The 19,755-nt window shown below is 34.8% G+C and overlaps 1 protein-coding gene across 4 annotated transcripts in view; it reads left to right on the forward strand.

Annotated features, from left to right (window-relative positions):
* Window positions 1-19,755, forward strand: part of LOC138696913 (uncharacterized) — a 2,004,918-nt gene that overhangs the window by 1,923,825 nt on the left and 61,338 nt on the right. For all 4 annotated transcript variants that reach the window (XM_069822391.1, XM_069822394.1, XM_069822395.1 and 1 more), the window contains one exon: window positions 6,898-7,081. In XM_069822391.1, the coding sequence (XP_069678492.1) occupies window positions 6,898-7,081 (184 nt within the window). The remainder of the gene's footprint in view (window positions 1-6,897; window positions 7,082-19,755) is intronic.

A 19,755-nucleotide genomic window follows, 5' to 3' on the forward strand; every position in this document is an offset into this window, starting at 1 on the left:
GTTAATAACCCTGTTCCACTTTAACTAGTCTCAGCACTCTGTTCTTTGTTCATTTTTTTTCTTGCACTACACACATTATACTGACACTGGCACTTTGACAAACACTGATTGCTATTTACACTATTTAACTGATACGTTCTCAACACTGACTTTACTATTTACAAAATTTATCTCACACTTTCACTAATACTGACTTTACTATTTACAATATCTTAACACTGATTACGTTATCTATTAATTAAAATAATGAAATAACATAAGGAGATTACTAAAAGCAGTAACATGAGTTGCTGCCACGAAGTCAAGAAGAGAATAGCAATGGCAAAGAAAGCTTTTAAAAGAGAAAGGAGCATTTTCTGCGGACCTCCGGAGAAAGAACTAAGGAAGAAACTAGTGATGTGTGGAGTGTGCCATTGTAAGAGGCAAAAATATTAACATTACGACGAAGTGAGTAGAAACGACTAGTTGAGTTTGAAATGTGGATATGGAAAAGAATGAGCTTGTGAAATGGACAGACAGAATAAGAAACGAAGCTGTGTTGGAAAGAGTGGGTGAAGAAAGAATGATGCCGAAACTAATCAGGAAGAGGAAAAATAATTATTGGTTGGGTCACCGACTGAGAAGAAACTGCTTACTGAAGGATGCACTGGAAGGAATGGTGAACCGGAGAAGAATTCCGAGCAGAAGAAGATATGAGATGATAGACGATTTTAGCGTGTATGGATCATATGCGGAGACTAAGAGGAAGGTAGGAAGTAGGACAGATTGAACAACACTGGATTTGCAGTGAAAGACCTGCCCTTTGGCAGAGCACTGAATGAATAGTGTATAATTAAAATAATGAAATAATAGATAAAATAGATTAAGAAACATAAGAAGTGCGCTACGCAGTAACATGAGCTGCTGCCAGAAAGCCAAAAGAATGATAGCAATGGCAAAGGACGCTTTTAATAGAAAATGGAGCATCTTCTGCAGACCTCTGGTAAAGGAACTAAGGAAGAGACTAGTGAAGTGCTTTGTGTGAAATGTGACATTGTAAGAGGCAGAAACATGGACATTACGACGAAGTGAAGAGAAGCGACTAGATGACTTTGAAATGTGGATATGTAGAAGAATGGAACGTGTGAAATGAACAGAGAGAACAAGAAACGAAACTACATTGGAAAGAGTAGGTGAAGAAAGAATGATGCTGAAACTGATCAGGAAGAGAAAAAAGAATTAGTTGGACCACTGGCTAAGAAGAAAAGGCCTACTGAAAGATGCACTGGAAGGAATATAAACGGGAGAAGAATTTGAGGCAGAAGAAGGTATCAGATGATAAACTATATTAAGATATATGTCATTTGTTTTAGTGCGTTCAAATGAGTACCGTTAAACTCTTTAAACCTGGCAATTGACTAGTGTAGTGAATTGTTAAATAATATAGTCACGAATTTTACTAGCAACGTTTCGATTCTCTTTTGTTTCACACAGCTCGGTACGGTCCGGTCACTAGTGTCGAGAGTAGTCGGCGCTGCTGTGCGGACCTCTTTATCCAGTTGTTCCAAAGGGACATACATTACAACTCATTTTCCGCTAGGATAAAAAGATCCTTATACTTTTCTATCCTTTCTCTCACATCCACCAGAAAGTCCACACCTGTGGAGTAACGGTTAGCGCGTCTGGCCACGAAACCAGGTGGCCCAGGTTCGATTCCCAATCGGAGCAAGTTACCTAGTTGAGTTTTTTCCCGGAATTTTCCCTCAACCCAATATGAGCAAATGCTGGGTAACTTTCCGTGCTGGACCCCGAACTCATTTCACCGGCATTATCTCCTTCATATCATTCAGACGCTAAATAACCTAAGACGTTCAGCGTATTCCGAATCTCACCGGCGTCCACATCTGTGGAGTAACGGTCAGCGCGTCTGGCCGCGAAACCAGGTGACCCGGGTTCGAATCCCGGTCGGGGCAAGTTACCTGGTTGAGGTTTTTCCGGGGTTTTCCCTCAACCCAATACGAGGAAATGTTGGGTAACTTTCGGTGCTGGACCCCGGAGTCATTTCACCGGCATTATCATCTTCATATCATTCGGACGCTAAATAACCTAGATGTTGATACAGCGTCGTAAGATAACCAAATAAAGTGAGTAAGTAATCTCACCGGACCGGTGTACAACAATGACGTCACGCTGCAGCAAAATAGGAACAAAACTGCTGGAAAGATCGACGGCTATCATGGCGACTGTATAAATTGTCTGTGCTACGCTAGCAAAATTTTGCGAAATTTCCGTACTGCCATCTCGTTCAAAGAAAAGAGAGCATAAACAATTTATTTCTTGAACCGGTAGTAATAACTGGTCCGTTGACATGTTCGCTCATAAGCCATTAACGTATTGTTTTTACGTTGTGCTCATTACAAACAATACAGCAGAACACACCGCCATGACACAACAGTGCACGATGTCATTCGTCTGCTAATTCCCGCCCTATACGAGAACCAATCAGATTCACTGATGGCGGCTGATGGAGACTGCCACCACCTCTGCAAGCTGATGGCACCGGTGCGACACCGGTGGAGCATCAGTGACGCCATCGGTGAAATTCGGAACACCGTGATGCCATCATATGGCTCAGCGCTGAGATTCAGATTACAGCGGTTGTTAAAGCGTCGTAAAATAACCTCATTAAAAATCCACCAGAAATTGTAGGTAAATTTTCGGAAGTCATTCCATAGTATCTTCCCAGTATCATTTAAAAGATGTTTAAAGGATATTAGAATATTTCACGAACCTGTCGACCGACGAAAACTCCCTTTTTGTAAGTAGATATTTCAGTACTGGTTCATTTCAATTCCAACTAACTTTGAAGCTTTTATCGAGACCAAGCTTGGTGATCTGTTCTCTTCTTCATCCTCTTGTTAGTTGTACTCTTCTCAGCGTCTTTGTTGGCCAGAACTCTTCGTAACCCGATTCTCCAGCTAGCAAAATTTATTGCACTGTAATACGCAACTCGTTGTGATGACAGAAGAAGCGGGGTTGCCTGTCACATCTCGTAAGGAAATCCTCATCTTCGTTTAAAGCATCATAAGATGTTCTTCGTAGCACCCCAATTTTCATTTGAATGGTCTTTATATAGGGTTTTCGAGGTAGTAAATACTCGGTACAAAATAGAGTCTGTTGCCGGCAATAAAATTTCCTAGCAACCGTATAATAAAGCCTTCGTCATTGTCCTGGAATAAATCTACTATTGCGTTGTATTCTGGGATATATACCGTTTTATAGCTTGAATAATCACCGTGCTTAAATATATTCTTATAGATGGGGAGGAGGTGAAACTACTGTACTTTCAAAACCAATAATTCAGCAGCTTCAGATGGCGGCGATGTAAATTGTAAATTGCAGAAACTCCACAAGTCACATTTTTTCTCAAATTCAGTTTTTCATATGGTTGCAATATTGTAAATTATAAATTGCAGAAACTCCACAAGTCACATTTTTTCTCAATTTCAGTTTTTAATATGGTTGCAATATTGTAAATTGTAAATTACAGAAACTCCACAAGTCACATTTTTTCTCAAATTCAGTTTTTCATATGGTTGCAATATTGTAAATTGTAAATTGCAGAAACTCCACAAGTCACATTTTTCTCAAATTCAGTTTTTCATATGGTTGCAATATTTTAAATTGTAAATTGCAGAAACTCCACAAGTCGCATTTTTTCTCAAATTCAGTTTTTCATATGGTTGCAATATTGTAAATTGTAAATTGCAGAAACCCCACAAGTCACATTTTTTCTCAAATTCAGTTTTTCATATGGTTGCAACATTGTAAATTTTAGAAACTCCACAAGTCATATTTTTTTCTCAAATTCAGTTTTTCATATGGTTGCAATATTGTAAATTGTAAATTGCAGAAACTCCACAAGTCATATTTTTCTCAAATTCAGTTTTTCATATGGTTGCAATATTGTTAATTGTAAATTGCAGAAACTCCACTAGTCATATTTTTTCTCAAATTCAGTGTTTCATATGGTTGCAATATTGTAAATTGTAAATTGCAGAAACTCCACTAGTCACATTTTTTCTCAAATTCAATTTTTCATATGGTTGCAGTATTGTAAATTGCAAATTGCAGAAACTCCACAAATCACAGTTTTTCTCAAATTCAGTTTTTCATATGGTTGCAATATTGTAAATTGTAAATTCCAGAAACTCCACAAGTCACAGTGCAGAAACTCCACAAGTCACAGTTTTTCTCAAATTCAGTTTTTCATATGATTGCAATATTCATACATAGACCTTTTAAGTGGTGTGTAAATCCCACACATCCAGTGTTCAGTGACATTTCCCAGTAGTGAATATAGACTTGAATAATTTCAACTGGTAATGGAAATTACGGGAAAACGGCTGAACGGATTTTAATGAATGACCCGTCATTTTAAAGTTTAGAACCCAAAGATTTTCAGAAAAATAGTTTTCAGTGAAATTTCAATTATCCTAGATAATTTTCCTATTTTCAAAAATTCATCTGTTGTCAGTTTTGAGAACTAGCCTACTAGTGGCTTTTCAGAATAAAACAAAACACATACACATTACAATAAACCTGCAGGATTGCTGACATATTTAGAGCAAATCAGATCAAATTCTGTGACATCATGACAATAATATGTTGATCTTCATTTCTGTAATCTTTATAACGTCTCTATAATTGGTTATTAAAAACTTTGGAGACTTACTAAAAATAATTTAGAAGTCTGATTCTGTGGTGTGTAATTTTCTGAGTACAGCTGTGTATTGGATATCAAAAAGTACGAAATATGAGGTGGTTTGATGACATTATCACCATTAAAAGCGAAATATTATTATAGTTAGTCATGATACGAGTATTTGCCACTAATATACATTATTAATGATATAGCCTATTGATTATATGAAACTCAAACCTTTTGGGGTTATATAAGTTAACATGGAGAATATCTTAACCTTTCTATAATTTACTGAGTGACGGGTGTATAATATATATAGTATATGTTACTGAAAACTACAAAAATTACGCAAGTTAAAATTATTATCATTAAAAATGAGATATTTTTATAGTTATTAATCAAGTGGTATGGGTCTTTTTCATATATTTCATGGTAATGTGGTGTGGATATTTATATGCGTGATTCTCTCCAGTATTGTCTAGAGAGAGCGCAAATATTACAGTTCCTAAGGAAAGGCAAGAAGGTATTAGTGATAAAATAAGAAGCCTACAATATTTTGTAGTCTCCCGATCTTTTCAGCAAGATCTCTAAGCCAGGATAAAATGATTCTACTCTCTACATTTAAAGGTAGTTCACGAAACATGCAGCAGCTATACCAAGATGCTATGTATATTATTCGAAAGCATGGCAAACCTGACATTTTCTTAACTCTCAACTACAATCCACAATGACCTGAAATAGCTATTGCTTTACTCCCACATGAAAAATCCACTGACCGTTCTGACATTGTTACTTGCGTTTTCGCTTTTAAACTCAAAAACTGAAGATGGACAGGTTCAAGAAAAAGTATTTGGCATAAAAATCCTTTCAGAGAGATTATGTTTCATTATTATGGAAGCAAATAACTTTCAAAATCACTGGTAGGCCTATTCTTCATCTATACTAATAATAAATCTGTAGCCGAAATTTTTCTGGTAATTTTCGATTTTCCAAAAATAATTGGTCCTAACATAATATAATTAACCACCCTGAAACCGAAAATCGCTTTTTTGAAATTTTTGTTTGTATGTCTGTCTGTCTGTCTGTTACCTTTTCACGCGATAATGAATGTACGGATTCCGATGAAAATTGGAATATAAATTATGTCCGTTGTAACTTAGATTTTAGGCTATATGGCATTCAAAATACATTATTTAAAAAGGGGCATTATAAGGGTGCCTGAATTAAATAAATCGAAATATCTCGCTTATTATTGATTTTTTGTGAAAAATGTTAAATAACAAAAGTTTCTTTAAAAATAATTTTCGATAAGTTTTATTCCTTGAAACATTTTGATAGGACTGATATTTAATGAGATAAATGAGTTTTAAAATTAAAATAACTGCCATATAAGGCCGTATAATGAAATAAAAAAAACAAATGACTTCGTCTATAAGGGGCCTTGGACAACAACAATCGAAAGCTATGAAAGATAGCCTACAGAGAATGTTTCTGTGTTTGTATGAAGTAATATCGGAAGCTAAATTAACCGATTTGCATAATTAATTATTATCTCACCATTGGAAAGTGTAGTTTCTCTAGATGGACATCATACTATAATGTTATTACAGTAACTTCTGATATAATGTAATGTAATATAATATAATATATGTAATGTAATATTATATAATATAATTTAAGTTATTTGAAGGGTTCAGAACCATAGTGGGCAAACGCCATTTACTGAATACGTAGAAAACAAGGGTTAAAATTAAGTTATTACTACAATTCAATGGAAACCTGTAACAAGTAAAATAAAGTATACACATTAAATCTAAATGATGTCAATGTTCATTAAACTATGGTTGCATGTAATAAAAATTAGAAACATGTTAAAGGAATTGTCATTGCACCAATGAGTGGTCTCTGGACCAAAATGATCGCATTTTAATTATTTGGATGCAATTTAAATTAAGTAACATATTAAACGATTTATCCTTCTATCAAACACGAATGTTCCCTGGATCAAATGTCCTGTTTTAATTATGTAATTACTTTATATTTATTTCTAACGGGTGCAGCGGAGCGCACGGGTTGAAAATAAATCTGAAAAAATTTTATTTTAACTTCTAATGAACTTAGTTTGCAGCATTTGGTGCACAAGCCACTAGTAGACTTGAATTTGTATTTTGTTTATGGCTTCTGATCAGCATCTCCTTCGTTGTATGCTGCAGTGTGTAACATCACGATCGACTCCCGCTACCTAGCAGCGAGATCGGGGAAGACGTTCGGGCAGATCAAGTCGCCGTCCATCGAGGGTCCCGGCTTCTGCTGGTACCTACTGCAACCCGACACTGGGCAGCGTGTCGAGATACAGGTGTATCGACTCGTCAGCGTGGGTCGTTTCAATGGCACCAGGTGAGTTTCAAACAACCATTATTACAGTCTAATATATAGCTTACATGGTAACGAGCTTGTTTCGAGATCTGAATCTGCGCTCGGACGTGGGTTCAATTCCCGCTTGGGCAGCTTATGTTGTTGGATTTTCTCGAGCTTTTCTATAACTGTAAACAATTAATATTAGAGGATAAAAATTCTCTCCGATGCAGGGGTCCAAACCCGGGTCCTTGGTTCTATTCACTCTGTTTGTTGTGTCAGATTTTAAATAATTCCACACCTATTTACCTAGTTCCTCGCTTCACACTTTTAGCATCCCACCACAGCCGTGATACACGTTCACAGCATAACCATGTTCTATCAATTCCATTCCATCAAACATCTCTCTACTCTGCTTCCTTCACAATACACACAGCTCGTTCCTGGAATTCCTTGTCACAGGAAATCAGGAGCAGTCGGAGTCTAAAATCTTTTAAGTACACTCTACTTAGAAATGTTATTAATGAACAGAACTAGACTCTTACGGAAGTTTCTAAGTAGTCTTAAATGACCAAGTTGTTATTTTTTTCTCCTCTCTTCTTTTTTTTTTCTCTTTTCTTTTTTTTATTATCTTGATATATTTCTTAATCATTTGTATTTGTATGCCATTTAGTACGAATTTGCTAATCAACATTTTATGTCTTGTAACTCACATGTATTCTCCTATTAGTATATTAACTGTATAATATATCTCAAGTGAATTAATCGTCGTATTTATCTCGGACATTTTAGGTCTTATAAATTGTGTGTTTGTGTGTGTGTGTGTGTGTGTTTTATGTAACTGATTTTGATTATGTGTAATTTTCTACTTTATTTTATACATTACATAACCGATCTTGACTATTTGTAATTTTATATTATGTAACTGATCTTTTCTATTGTAATTTTCTACTATATTTTATGTAATTTCTAACATATTTTCTTTTGTGTTGTTTTGTAATCAAATTTTGTATTTCATATATATTATTGAAACCTGGTTGAGTGGAAGAGAAGGCCTCATGGCCTTAACTCTGCCAGGCAAAATAAACCTACTGCTACTGCTACCAAGCGCTCAAACCATTGAACTACGCCGAAGTTCAATCCACAGCACCGGATCGAATTTCTCTCCTCCAGTGTTTTTCCTTTTGTGGCCTGACTCCAAGTTCGTCATGTATGTTGACATTTTTATATTAATTCAACTGCCATTATATAAGGAGCGCACTCAGTTGAGTGACTTGGTGGCAGGGATTTCACAGTAATATGCACTGTTGCATGAAGAATCTACGTAAAGATTAATGTTTTAGTCCCGTTACGGTAACAATTAATATTAGAGGAGAAAAATTCTCTCCGGTACCGGGGATCGAACCCAGGTTTTTGGTTCTACATACCAAGCGCTCTAACCATTAAGCTACGCCGAATTTTTCTCATCTAATACTAATTGTTACCGTAACAGACGTATTCGTAAGACTAAAAAAATAATCTTTACGTAGATTCTTCGAGCAACAATGCATATTACTGTGAAATCCCGGCCACCAAATCACTCACTGAGTGCGCTCCTTTTATAATGGCAGTTGACTTAATATAAAAATGTTAACATACATGACGAACTTGGAGTCAGGCCACAAAGGGAAAAACACTGGAGGAGAGGAATTCAGTACGGTGCTGTGGATTGAACTTCGGCGTAGTTCAATGGTTAGAGCGCTTGGTAAGTAGAACCAAGGACCCGGGTTCGATCCCCGGCGCCGGAGCGAATTTTTCTCCTCTAATATTAATAAACCGTAACAGACGTATTCTGTAGGACCAAAAAAAAAATCTTTACGTAGATATAACTTGTAAAGTCAATATCAGGTAATCCTTTGTCGAATATTGTGCCTCATCTCACCAAATACTATCTCACTATCACAAATTCTAGTGTTGATTATGTAATGTGGACTTTACATCACTAATAAAAGTGTTGTAAACACATTAAATACCCAACTACTTAGGTAATGATATTTTATTACGCAACTAGTTTGGTAATATCATCAAATAACTTTTGCGTCCGTTTCCAGTAGGAATCTGTGAATGTCCTCTTTTGAAGAGATACTAGATTTCTTAGCCTGGTAGCCTTCACCTTTTCGTTTCGAACACCAATCTTCAAATTTTTTATATTTCACTGCATACCTTACGCGGGATTTCGTTGGTACTAAACATTCAATATTGCAGAATTTGCAGCATTTTCAATATCTGAATCCTAGTTTGAACTCATTTTAACAATGTTTGTTATTTCTCCCGTACTGCTGTTCTTCTGTTATAAACAAAAACCTATCGTGTTCAGAGTTAATAAAACAAACAAAAACGAATCGCCTCTCGTAGGAAAAAACTAATAATAATAATACAATCGCATCTCCATAAAATACATGTTCAAAGCTAATAAAAATAATACAATTACTTTTATTTAAAAATAATTTTTATCAAAGTGGATAAAACGTTGTACGATATATTTATCGTAACTTCATATTACAATCTTGTATTGTAATATGAAACTTTACTTCAATCATATCATAAATAACTATTGTGAATGATTTACTAGCTGCCATAACGATGACCTGAATTCAATTCCTTATGTTCGAAAACGTACAGACATTATTTAAATGCAAGTAAGTCTCAAGTTACCTCAGGTCGCGGTGGTTGGAATGTTCTCCTCCCGCCCTAATAGAGAGAGAGAGAGAGAGAGAGAGATAAAAAAAAAGTTTCAAGTTATCTTAACAGAACATCAAAGATCGAAGTGTGACAAACGAAATTTGCCACAGATAATTGTAAATAATGCCATTATTCCATACAGTTCAGCCACTGGCTTAGCTCGGGCGGTAGCGCGTTTGCCTGCTGATTCGAGGTTGCACCCGGGCGTGGGTTCGATTCCCGCTTGGGCTGGTAGCTTGATTGGGTTTTTTTCTGAGGTTTCCCCAAACGTAAGGCGATTGTCAGATAATCTATGACGAATCCTCGGTTTCATCTCTCGAAATATCATCTCGCTGTCATCAGTTTCATCGACCCAGTAATTGATACAGCGTAGTTAAATAACTAAGTAAAACAATTCTATACAGCTCGACTGTGAGAAACCTAGAAATTTATAAGGGCTACCACTTGGAATGGAATGAACAGTCAATCACACTTCCAAACAAATATCTTCAATTATTCACTCATTAAAGCGACTGAAATAGGCCCTATTTTCTTCCTGATAAACTAAAATTAATCATTGTACAAACACACGTGCAGCCACGTAGCCTAAAGCAAATTTGAGCAGCAGGCTACAATGTGTGCATAATGCGTGCGTCCAATACATTTGCAATATTAGTAAGTATGATCATGTTTCCCCGTCTTTCCGAACTCTGAGCCCTGCAGTCTCTTGATCTCATATTTCAAATTCTGCGCATCGCTGCCTCAATCTACTTGGCTTCTCGTTTTCAAAATTTGTCCTCACATCATCAGCAAAGTACCAGGTCTCGTCATAACAATTTGCTCATTATACTCTGCCACAAGACATCTTTATATTCTTCATCCTATACTGTAAAAAACCTCGGCATCTATTTCGACTCTAATATGAACTGGAATACGCAAATCAGATATATCTGTAGAAAAGTTTTCTCTATCATGCATTCTTTGAAACGCCTGAAAAATTTCCTTCCTACTAAACCCAAACAAATTCTAGTACAGACCCTTGTAATGCCTCACTTTGACTATTGTGATGTTTTATATACCGACCTAAGTGCTGAACTTTCTCAAAAACTTCAACGTATACATGTCTGCGTCCGATTTATTTTCAATATCCGCCGACATGATCATATATCGGAATATTTTCTACGACTCTCCTGGCTCCGCTTGCAATATAGACGTTTAGTACATTCTCTTTGCCTGCTATATCGAATTATACATGATTCCACACCCAACTACCTTGCCTCTCGGTTTACTCTACTAGCTTCACATCTTAATCGTAATACACGTTCACAGCATAATCTGTTGCTATCGATACCACGTCATCAGACATCTCTGTACTCAAGTTCTTTCTCAATAGCCATGGCCCGCTCATGGAATTCGCTGCCGCTGGAAGTCAGGGGTAGTCCTAGTCCTCAGTTGTTTAAAATTAGGTTGTTTAGAAATATTTTAAATGCACAGAATTAGTTTTTTAGGTATAATTTTTATTTATTATTATTATTATTATTATTGTTATTATTATTATTATTATTATTATTATTTTACACAGTCATTACTTTATTTTTCCATTAACACTAATATCTAGGTAATGGTCATTGTCTCAATGTAACACGTGCTGTGCTGATCATACTAATAGTACTATTCCTTTAGTTGTGAAATTATATTCATATGTATTAATTCTTTTTTTTAAGTTAATACTTGTATACTAGAATGTATTTTCCTGTTTGTGATTATGTATTCAGTCTCTTTTTTATTACATATATATTTTTATTATTGTTATTTTAAGATTAATACTGATTGTGTATATGTATTCAATCTCTCTTTTTTTACTTAATTATGTTTATTATTATTTTTAAGTTAATATTTGTATACCGGTATGTATTTTTCTGTATGTGATTTGATCCTGGTTGAATGAAAGAGAAGGCCTGATGGCCTTAACTCTGCCAGGGAAAATAAAACTATTATTAAAAACTATTTTTATAAGTTGCTGGAAGTTGGAAGGAACTCGTTTCCGAGTGATGTAAGGGGCTGTCCGACAATGACTTTATTTAGAACAAAGATCCAGTATATAAATTATTACTTACTAATTAATTACTCTTTTATATTTCCTACTTATAATGAAACTAATACAGTATATACCCATTATTATTATTATTATTATTATTATTATTATTATTATTATTATTATTATTATTATTATTGAAACATAAAAAATGAATTCCTGCTGTGACTGAGTATTCAGACTTTCAGCCTGTCAAGCAGGCGGTCCGGGTTGGAGTTCCGGTCAATCTTGGAATTTTTCATTAGGTTTTTCTCGTGTTCTTCCGTTTTCCATATTAGGCATCTACATAATTCCATCAATATTTCTCCATTCCGTCATCATTCCATAGCATTCCTCGAACGCCGGATGGCGACGCATGGAGGAGGCTGGCCTGTTCGAATCCTGGGTACGCAGCGAACCTTAGTGTAGTCAACCGGCGTGGGTTTGAGAATGCGCCTAGCTTGAGGCTTAGCGCAAAAAGTCTTCAGAGGTCGTAGTATTGGGTCGTAGTGTCTTCCTCCAGAAATTCAATTCCATTTCAAGTTCATGAGTTTTTACGACTACTTTTTTTAAGTTGAGAGTCAAATTTACCCCGGATCATTTCTTTCCTGATTCTACCTCACTGACACTCATTCTACCTCACTTCGATTATTGCGACGTTTTGTTCAGTGATCTCAGGATTGATTCCGCTCAGAAACTACAGCGTGTTCATAACGCGTGCGTCCGCTTCATTTGTAATGTTCGATACTATGATCATATCTCACCTTCTTTCGAGAAGTTATCATGGCTTAGGTTACATGAGAGGAGACATCTGCACTCACTTTCTCTCCTATGTCGAATTATGCACACTTCATCCCCCTATTATTTACTCGCTCGTTTTCATACTCTCTCGCTATCATAATATTAATACTCGATCACAACGCGATAACACGCTAGAAATTCCACGTCACACATCATCTCAGTATTCCTCATCTTTCACTGTTGCTACCTTTCGTCACTGGAACTCTCTGCCGCCTGAAGTAAAGGGCTGCCGAACATTGAAATCTTTCAAATCAAAGTTAGAAAATTATCTTATGACGAGTTGCCAAACTAACTTACTATTATAACAAGTGTTTTATTGCATGTTTCCACGTATTCACATTTTTTTATGTTCTAGTGATATTTAACTTATTTTATATTTTTGTTTTCATATTTTCCAATAATGGTATATCTCTAATGTGATAAGTTGAGCTATATATAATCATAATTTTCCTTACTGTGTGTACTTAAAAATATTGTATTCATTGTATGCTTTGTACTGCACTATTTTATTACTACTATTAGTATTATTATTACTATTAGGCCTGTTATTATTATTATTGTTATTATCATTATTATTACTACTATTCTTATATTTATCATTATTATTATTATTATTATTATTATCAATAATTGTCTTATTTTTTTATACTTTGTATGCCTCATTTATTTTTGACCTGCTTTTCACATTTTATTATGCTTTTTTCTTTCTTTCTTTATGTTATATATTATGTCTGATTTCTTCTTACTTGTTGTTTACATTTTATTATTATTATCTTATTCAGCTTTGTGTGTAAAATTGTAGTGTACTTTGTAAATTTGTAGTGTTTTTGTAACGCAGTTTTTACTCCTGGTTGAGTGTTAGAGAAGGCAGTATGGCCTTAACTATGCCAGGTTAAATAAATCATTTTTATTATTATTATTATTATTATTATTATTATTATTATTATTATTATTATTATTATTATTATTTAGTCCATCAAGTCGCGCTTCATCGATCGACACCTCAAACGCTCAGATCGATTCAGATCTCACGGAGTTATACGCATAAAACGGCCGCCGGAAGGCTTTTTTCGATCGAGACATGATCTGCTCCACTCGTCTCTCCGGCCTTGAGGGTTCGCCCGTTTTCATGAGGATGAGGAATACTGGAAGAAACAGAGACTAAGAGGAAGAGTAGCAGGAAAGACTTGTCAAATCCAGAGAGCTGAGAAATAAATGTAAACAAAATGAAAAGTGTGAGAGGGGGGAAAATACAAAGGGTTAAAGATAGTAGATGGCAAATATATTGTAGATTAGTTGAAGAAATCTACTAAAGCCACGTTATTCATGTAAATGGACTGCAGAGCGAACTAATTCATTAGCATGTTCAACAATTGAAATGACAAACATACTGACACCCTGCACATCGCAGCGACATTTGTAGCTGCACGTGTAGCCACCCAGTGTCGCTACGTGTGGCCACCCAACAGTAGTAAATGTCGCAGAAGAAATGGATCTGGACCCATTCGAGTTGCGACACGACCTTGGGATGCGCCAAACTTGCTACATTTACTGCTCCATGTGGCCGCTTGCATTTAACTCAGTGCAGCCTATATATTCCAGCTACATTTGTCGCAGAAAACTTGCTACAAATGTAGCTCGTGTGGCCGTACCCACGGTTACGGAACTCCTTTGTCTACAAGGTGGTATACTTCTAGTTTTGCTGTGTTGATTTTTTTAAAGTTATAGGCCTAAGTGAATGTAATGTAACACTTTTTTGGACATCGTTACTGAGCTGTTTACGATCTACTGTACCAAATTCAAAGACGTAGTTCTATGTAAAAAAAAAAAGCTGTACTTTAGGTACAAGGAGAGTATAAGAAATGTTAGTTCATGATGATATGTAGCAAAAATATACAGGATTAGTTAAAAGTCCCGCATCACCTAAATAACTTTTGAAACATGTGGTTCAGTGACATGAAACTTGGTATGTGGGGATAACCATATACTAAGAACTCAATAATGGTATTACCGAGTTTCTTCTACTTCCGGTTTAACCGGAAGTAACTCCAACTCTCTTATTTTAAATGGAACACCCAATATATTTTTTTTTATTTTTGAATAAAGCTCATTAAGAGCTTTTCAAAAATTACCCACACTTGATACTTGTGTACAAATTCAGTGTTGCTAAATCAAGAAAACAGAAAAGTGTATGGATATTAAAATAATAAATGCACTACCTAAATAACTTTTGAAGCATACGGTTCAGTGATATGAAACTTGGTATGTGAGGATAACCATACGCTAAGAACTCAATAATGGTATTATCGAGTTTTTTGTACTTCCGGTTTTAACTCCAACTCTCTTATTTTAAATGGAACACCCAATATATTTTTTTTTTATTTTTGAATAAAGCTCATTAAGAGCTTTTCAAAAAGTACCCACACTTGATACTTCTGTACAAATTCAGTGTTGCTAAATAAAAATGGAAGTGGTGCAAGACATTCCTAAAACCTGGTTGAATCATTCCTTAAATGGTTTCTGTGATCGAGTGACACATTGTAAAGCAGCTGAGGGCTACCAATTTGAACACATAATTTACAAGGTGAGCTAGTTTTTTTTCTTTCTTTTTTTGTTAAGGAAGGAGTATTTTATTATTTTAATATTTGATACACTTCTCTGTTTTCTTGACTTAGCAACACTGAATTTGTACAGAAGTATCGAGTGTGTGTACTTTTTGAAAAGCTCTTAATGAGCACTATTTAAAAATAAAATAATATATTGGGTGTTCCATTTAAAATAAGAGAGTTGGAGTTACTTCCGGTTAAACCGGAAGTACAAAAACTCGGTAATACCATTATTGAGTTCTTAGTAAATGGTTATCCTCACATACCAAGTTTCATGTCACTGAACCGTATGCTTCAAAAGTTATTTAGGTGGTGCGGGACTTTTAACTAACTCTGTATAATGAATAGTCTGGCGGAAAATGGAAGCGCTTAAATTCACCACTGTTCTTAGTAATGTCTCTAATTTTAATTACACTATTTGCAGTACCCACTGTTTTTACCACACACAGCCTCTGATGATTATTCAAGTATGAAACGATACCATGGATGCTAATTAGCAATTACTTAAATGCACCAATTTACAACTTACAAGACTTGCTTCCTTTTGGAGTTCTGTGTTTATGTAAATTCTAGGAACAAGTCCGAAAGTGAGAAACCTATTTAAGGAACTTCGCAACTGATGTGAAAGTGTCATTACCTTGTAGTCGAAGAAATGGCTTTCATAATATTAATATTATTAGACCTATATTCCATAAATACTATGAATATTTAAAAAAAAAGATATGGAAATTTTAAATCTCATTGATAGCTTGGTATGTCGTAATACTGGCTAATGTGTCTCACATTTTTACAATACTCCTATCGTATATGGACTTCTCATATAACTTTTAAGCATAGTAAGCCTATTTTAAGATAATATTAGTAATAGTTTTATTTTCCCTGGCATAGTTAAGGCCATCAGGCCTTCTCTTCCACTCAACAAAGATCAAAGCACACACAGGAAAATACATACCAATATACAAGTACAGTGAAACCTGTTCAAGTCGGAAGTGACATGGTCCTAACTTTTTTTCCGTTGTGGACAGGTTTCCGTATTATTCAGGTGTAACATTAAAATGGAATATTTTGTCATTCATATACATGAAAAACAAAATGGCATGTCCCAAACTGCAAGAAGTAGAAAATATTCCATTTAACACTCATCACATTAAATCAGCTTTCTGTCGCTTATTACGTTGGTGAATCATCTTGATTAAAATCTCATTTTCTGTATAAATATTATCGTAACTCACTCGTTAGTCATTAAACATTACTAAAGTTTACTAATTTCATTCTATTTAATATCTAACACTATACTCTAATACTGTACTGCATATCACTGCACATTATTAATTAATTGGACTAGAAGCCATCTATTAGAAGCCTTGAATTCTGGTTTATTTAATTTCTTTCCCAGTTCAATGGCTTGCTTTGCAGAACAGATCCAGAAATTGGCTTGTTCTTTGAAAGGTCATGAAGAACCCACTCCTACAACAGTTCATTTATTTCTACATAAACAGTTGCTTTCTGGTTCCTTTTGTGTCACCAATATTGGCTACATACCACTCACTCATTATGATCTTTATTTTTTAAAGTGTCACAACTGAGTTTTCCACAACTGTACTTCAATATTGTTTCACATAGACTTTTTTTCTAATTTTCCTTTATCTCGATAACTTTTACTTCATCACTTAATGTTAATGCCACATTTTATGCAACTTTTTTTTTTACCTGGAAATCATTACACTTGTGCTCTGTTTAGCTACGACAGTATACGGGTGTCAAGCATTGAAAATATTTGAAGGGACTCGTCTGCCTAGTCAACAGGGTAATAAAATTTATGACCGACAGGCCAACACACCCTCGTACCCTCTAGAATTTTGCAAAGAAAACTTGGTTTTATCTTTGTGACCTACATATTTCGTATATTCCTTGAAATTACGCGCTGTTTCAAAATATAGTTACAAAATATGGTGTGTGTCCAAAATATTGTTTCCGTTTTGAAAGTAGCAGACAATTTCCGTTTCCGTCTTGAACAGTTTCCGTTTTATTCAGGAAAAATTACACATAATACATACAAATTTCGCCGGGACCAATAAATTGTTCCGAAATAGACAGGATTCCGGATTATCCAGGTTCCGATTTGAAAAGGTTTCACTGTATTAACTTATGAAAAAAGAATGAATATATTGTATATTAATACAATCACAAAACTAAAGGAAGATACAATGTGTAGGTATAATCAGTATGGGTTACATTGAAACAATGACAATAGAAGAAAGTGCTTTCTCGAAGGTCCGCAATCATTGCATAACATCACTGCTTCCCGCTTCAACAGTATCGTGTGTTCATTTTAAAATGAGACCGATGATGACGTCATTGATCTATTTGCCGAGCTTAGGCAAAGAATTTTAACATAGGCTAATAAATGCTTGTGTTTTGTTCGTTAACATGCAACGAAAACAAATGAAGATTAAACTCGCTTCATACTCATGGGCTCATGAGCACAAAAAACAGATCCCATTTGAAAATGAACAAAGGGTGTATTATTATGAAACAAGTTTTTGTTGTACGTTCTGTCTTCAAAACAAAAAAAATTAAACTACAGCTTCTTAAAGTCACCAACGTCCATTTTAGTCTCCATCATAGAGATACATTATGCTAGATATAGAGGAGATTTGGTGAGTGATACATTTATCCTTTTCTTTTATTGTAGTTAAACATTTAATTATAGCTTAATTCATTATTAATTGCAGCTCATGCTGTAGGTTGGGGGAAAATTTGTGTTCGTTTGGGAATTTTTATACTTTTATGTGGGAATACCATACTAGATAATCTGTTTATTTTTAGGTTATTTTTTCAGCATTTTTGGTCATTTTCTAACATTTTTGGGTTATTTTATAGGTCATTTTGAGAGTTTTTTTAGGTCATCAAAATCCGCACTCTGGTAATGACTAATAAGGTAAAAGCCAGCAATGTTTAAACAGTAATGTAGACAACTCTATAAACATAGCTAGAGTGCAGCGGAGAATCTTGGGGCGTAACAGAAGAAGTTCGAGGAGCTTCCCCATAAACGAATATCATGCCAGCCAATTAATGTAGAGGAAATTACGTTACAGAAATTAAGACACTTGCGGTACTGGTTTCTCGAGTCTGACGTGCGTTCATCAAATAAAGATTGAAATCAACTGCTATTTGTCACTAGGACGCTCTTTCGTCAAGGAGTGAGGTTGGAACTCGCTTACGTATGACTGGAGCTAGAACGCAGAGAGAGAGAGAGAGAGAATGCAATTGAAGAGTCTGGTGCAAAAAGGAGGTAACTCCATTTTACCACATTTCTCAGGAGAGAGAATTAAATCAGAATAAAGTCAGAACTAAAATTAAACAGGTGAATACCGCTGTTAAAATGAATTTAAAATCAACAGTGCAGTACAGCTTACAGCAGTAAATTTTTTTAAATATTCAACATTTTTTTCCTTCATTACAGTATCTTGTACAATAATGAAAATCAGTATGTGTAAAACACCGTCCATATGCTATATGAAAAAAAATATATATATTTTTATGATTTAAAAAAAATTATCTACATTTTTTTTTTTTTTTTTTTTTTTCAAAATTCAGTTCACTGTGCAGTGATGAAGCGTTTCCCACATAACTAAAAAAAACTATCCAACATTCTGTGACGAAATTTTTTGTGCGTATTTATGCATGTCATATCTACAATATGATGCAAGATCACTTCCCTACCTTTGATAGATTGTCTGATAAAAAATAAATTCATTTAAAAATGGTCAAATATCAGTATTTTCGTCTAACACAAAATAAAAAAATATATATATATTATTCATTAAGGAATGTAGTTGAAAGAGCACGATATTGTAAACATGAGTTTCAGCAATAAAATAAAAGAGAAAAAAACATAAAAAGTTAGTAAGCTTATGAGTTATGAGGAAAACGCTTCATCACTGCACAGTGAACTGCCACCATTATGAATTTTGAAAAATTAAATATATATATTTTTTTTCAAAATCGTAAAAATATATTTTTTTTTTCATATAGCAGAAGGATAGTGTTTTACACATACCAATTTTCATTATTGTACATGATACAGTAATGGAGGAAAAAATGTTGAATATTTCCAAAAATTTTACTGCTGTAAGCTGTACCTAACCCATTAATATCTGCACTGCAGAACTGTCAAAACAACATTTTCAATATGTTTCACAAGTTCAATTTCATATTGTGCCGGCTTCATTTTATTACAAGGTCGGTACTAGGCGATAGGTCTCTCTGTAATAAAGATAGCATTGTTATAATTCGAACGTGCAGTACTACCAGGGATTAAATTGAGTGACGGGACTATGCCTGATCTCGATGTAGATTTTGTTACTCTGAGAGTGAAAAATTAGAGAAGGGAAAACCATTATGGATTTAAAAATCGCAAATATAAATATTTCATTTCTTTTTAAGTTCATGGGGAGGGGGGTGTTCAAACCCGGTAATCCCCCCTTGCGTACGCCCCTGCTGTGAATTAATGTAATAGATTCCCTTCCATC

The sequence above is a fragment of the Periplaneta americana genome, chromosome 3, assembly GCF_040183065.1.
Source record: "Periplaneta americana isolate PAMFEO1 chromosome 3, P.americana_PAMFEO1_priV1, whole genome shotgun sequence".
Taxonomy (NCBI): domain Eukaryota; kingdom Metazoa; phylum Arthropoda; class Insecta; order Blattodea; family Blattidae; genus Periplaneta; species Periplaneta americana.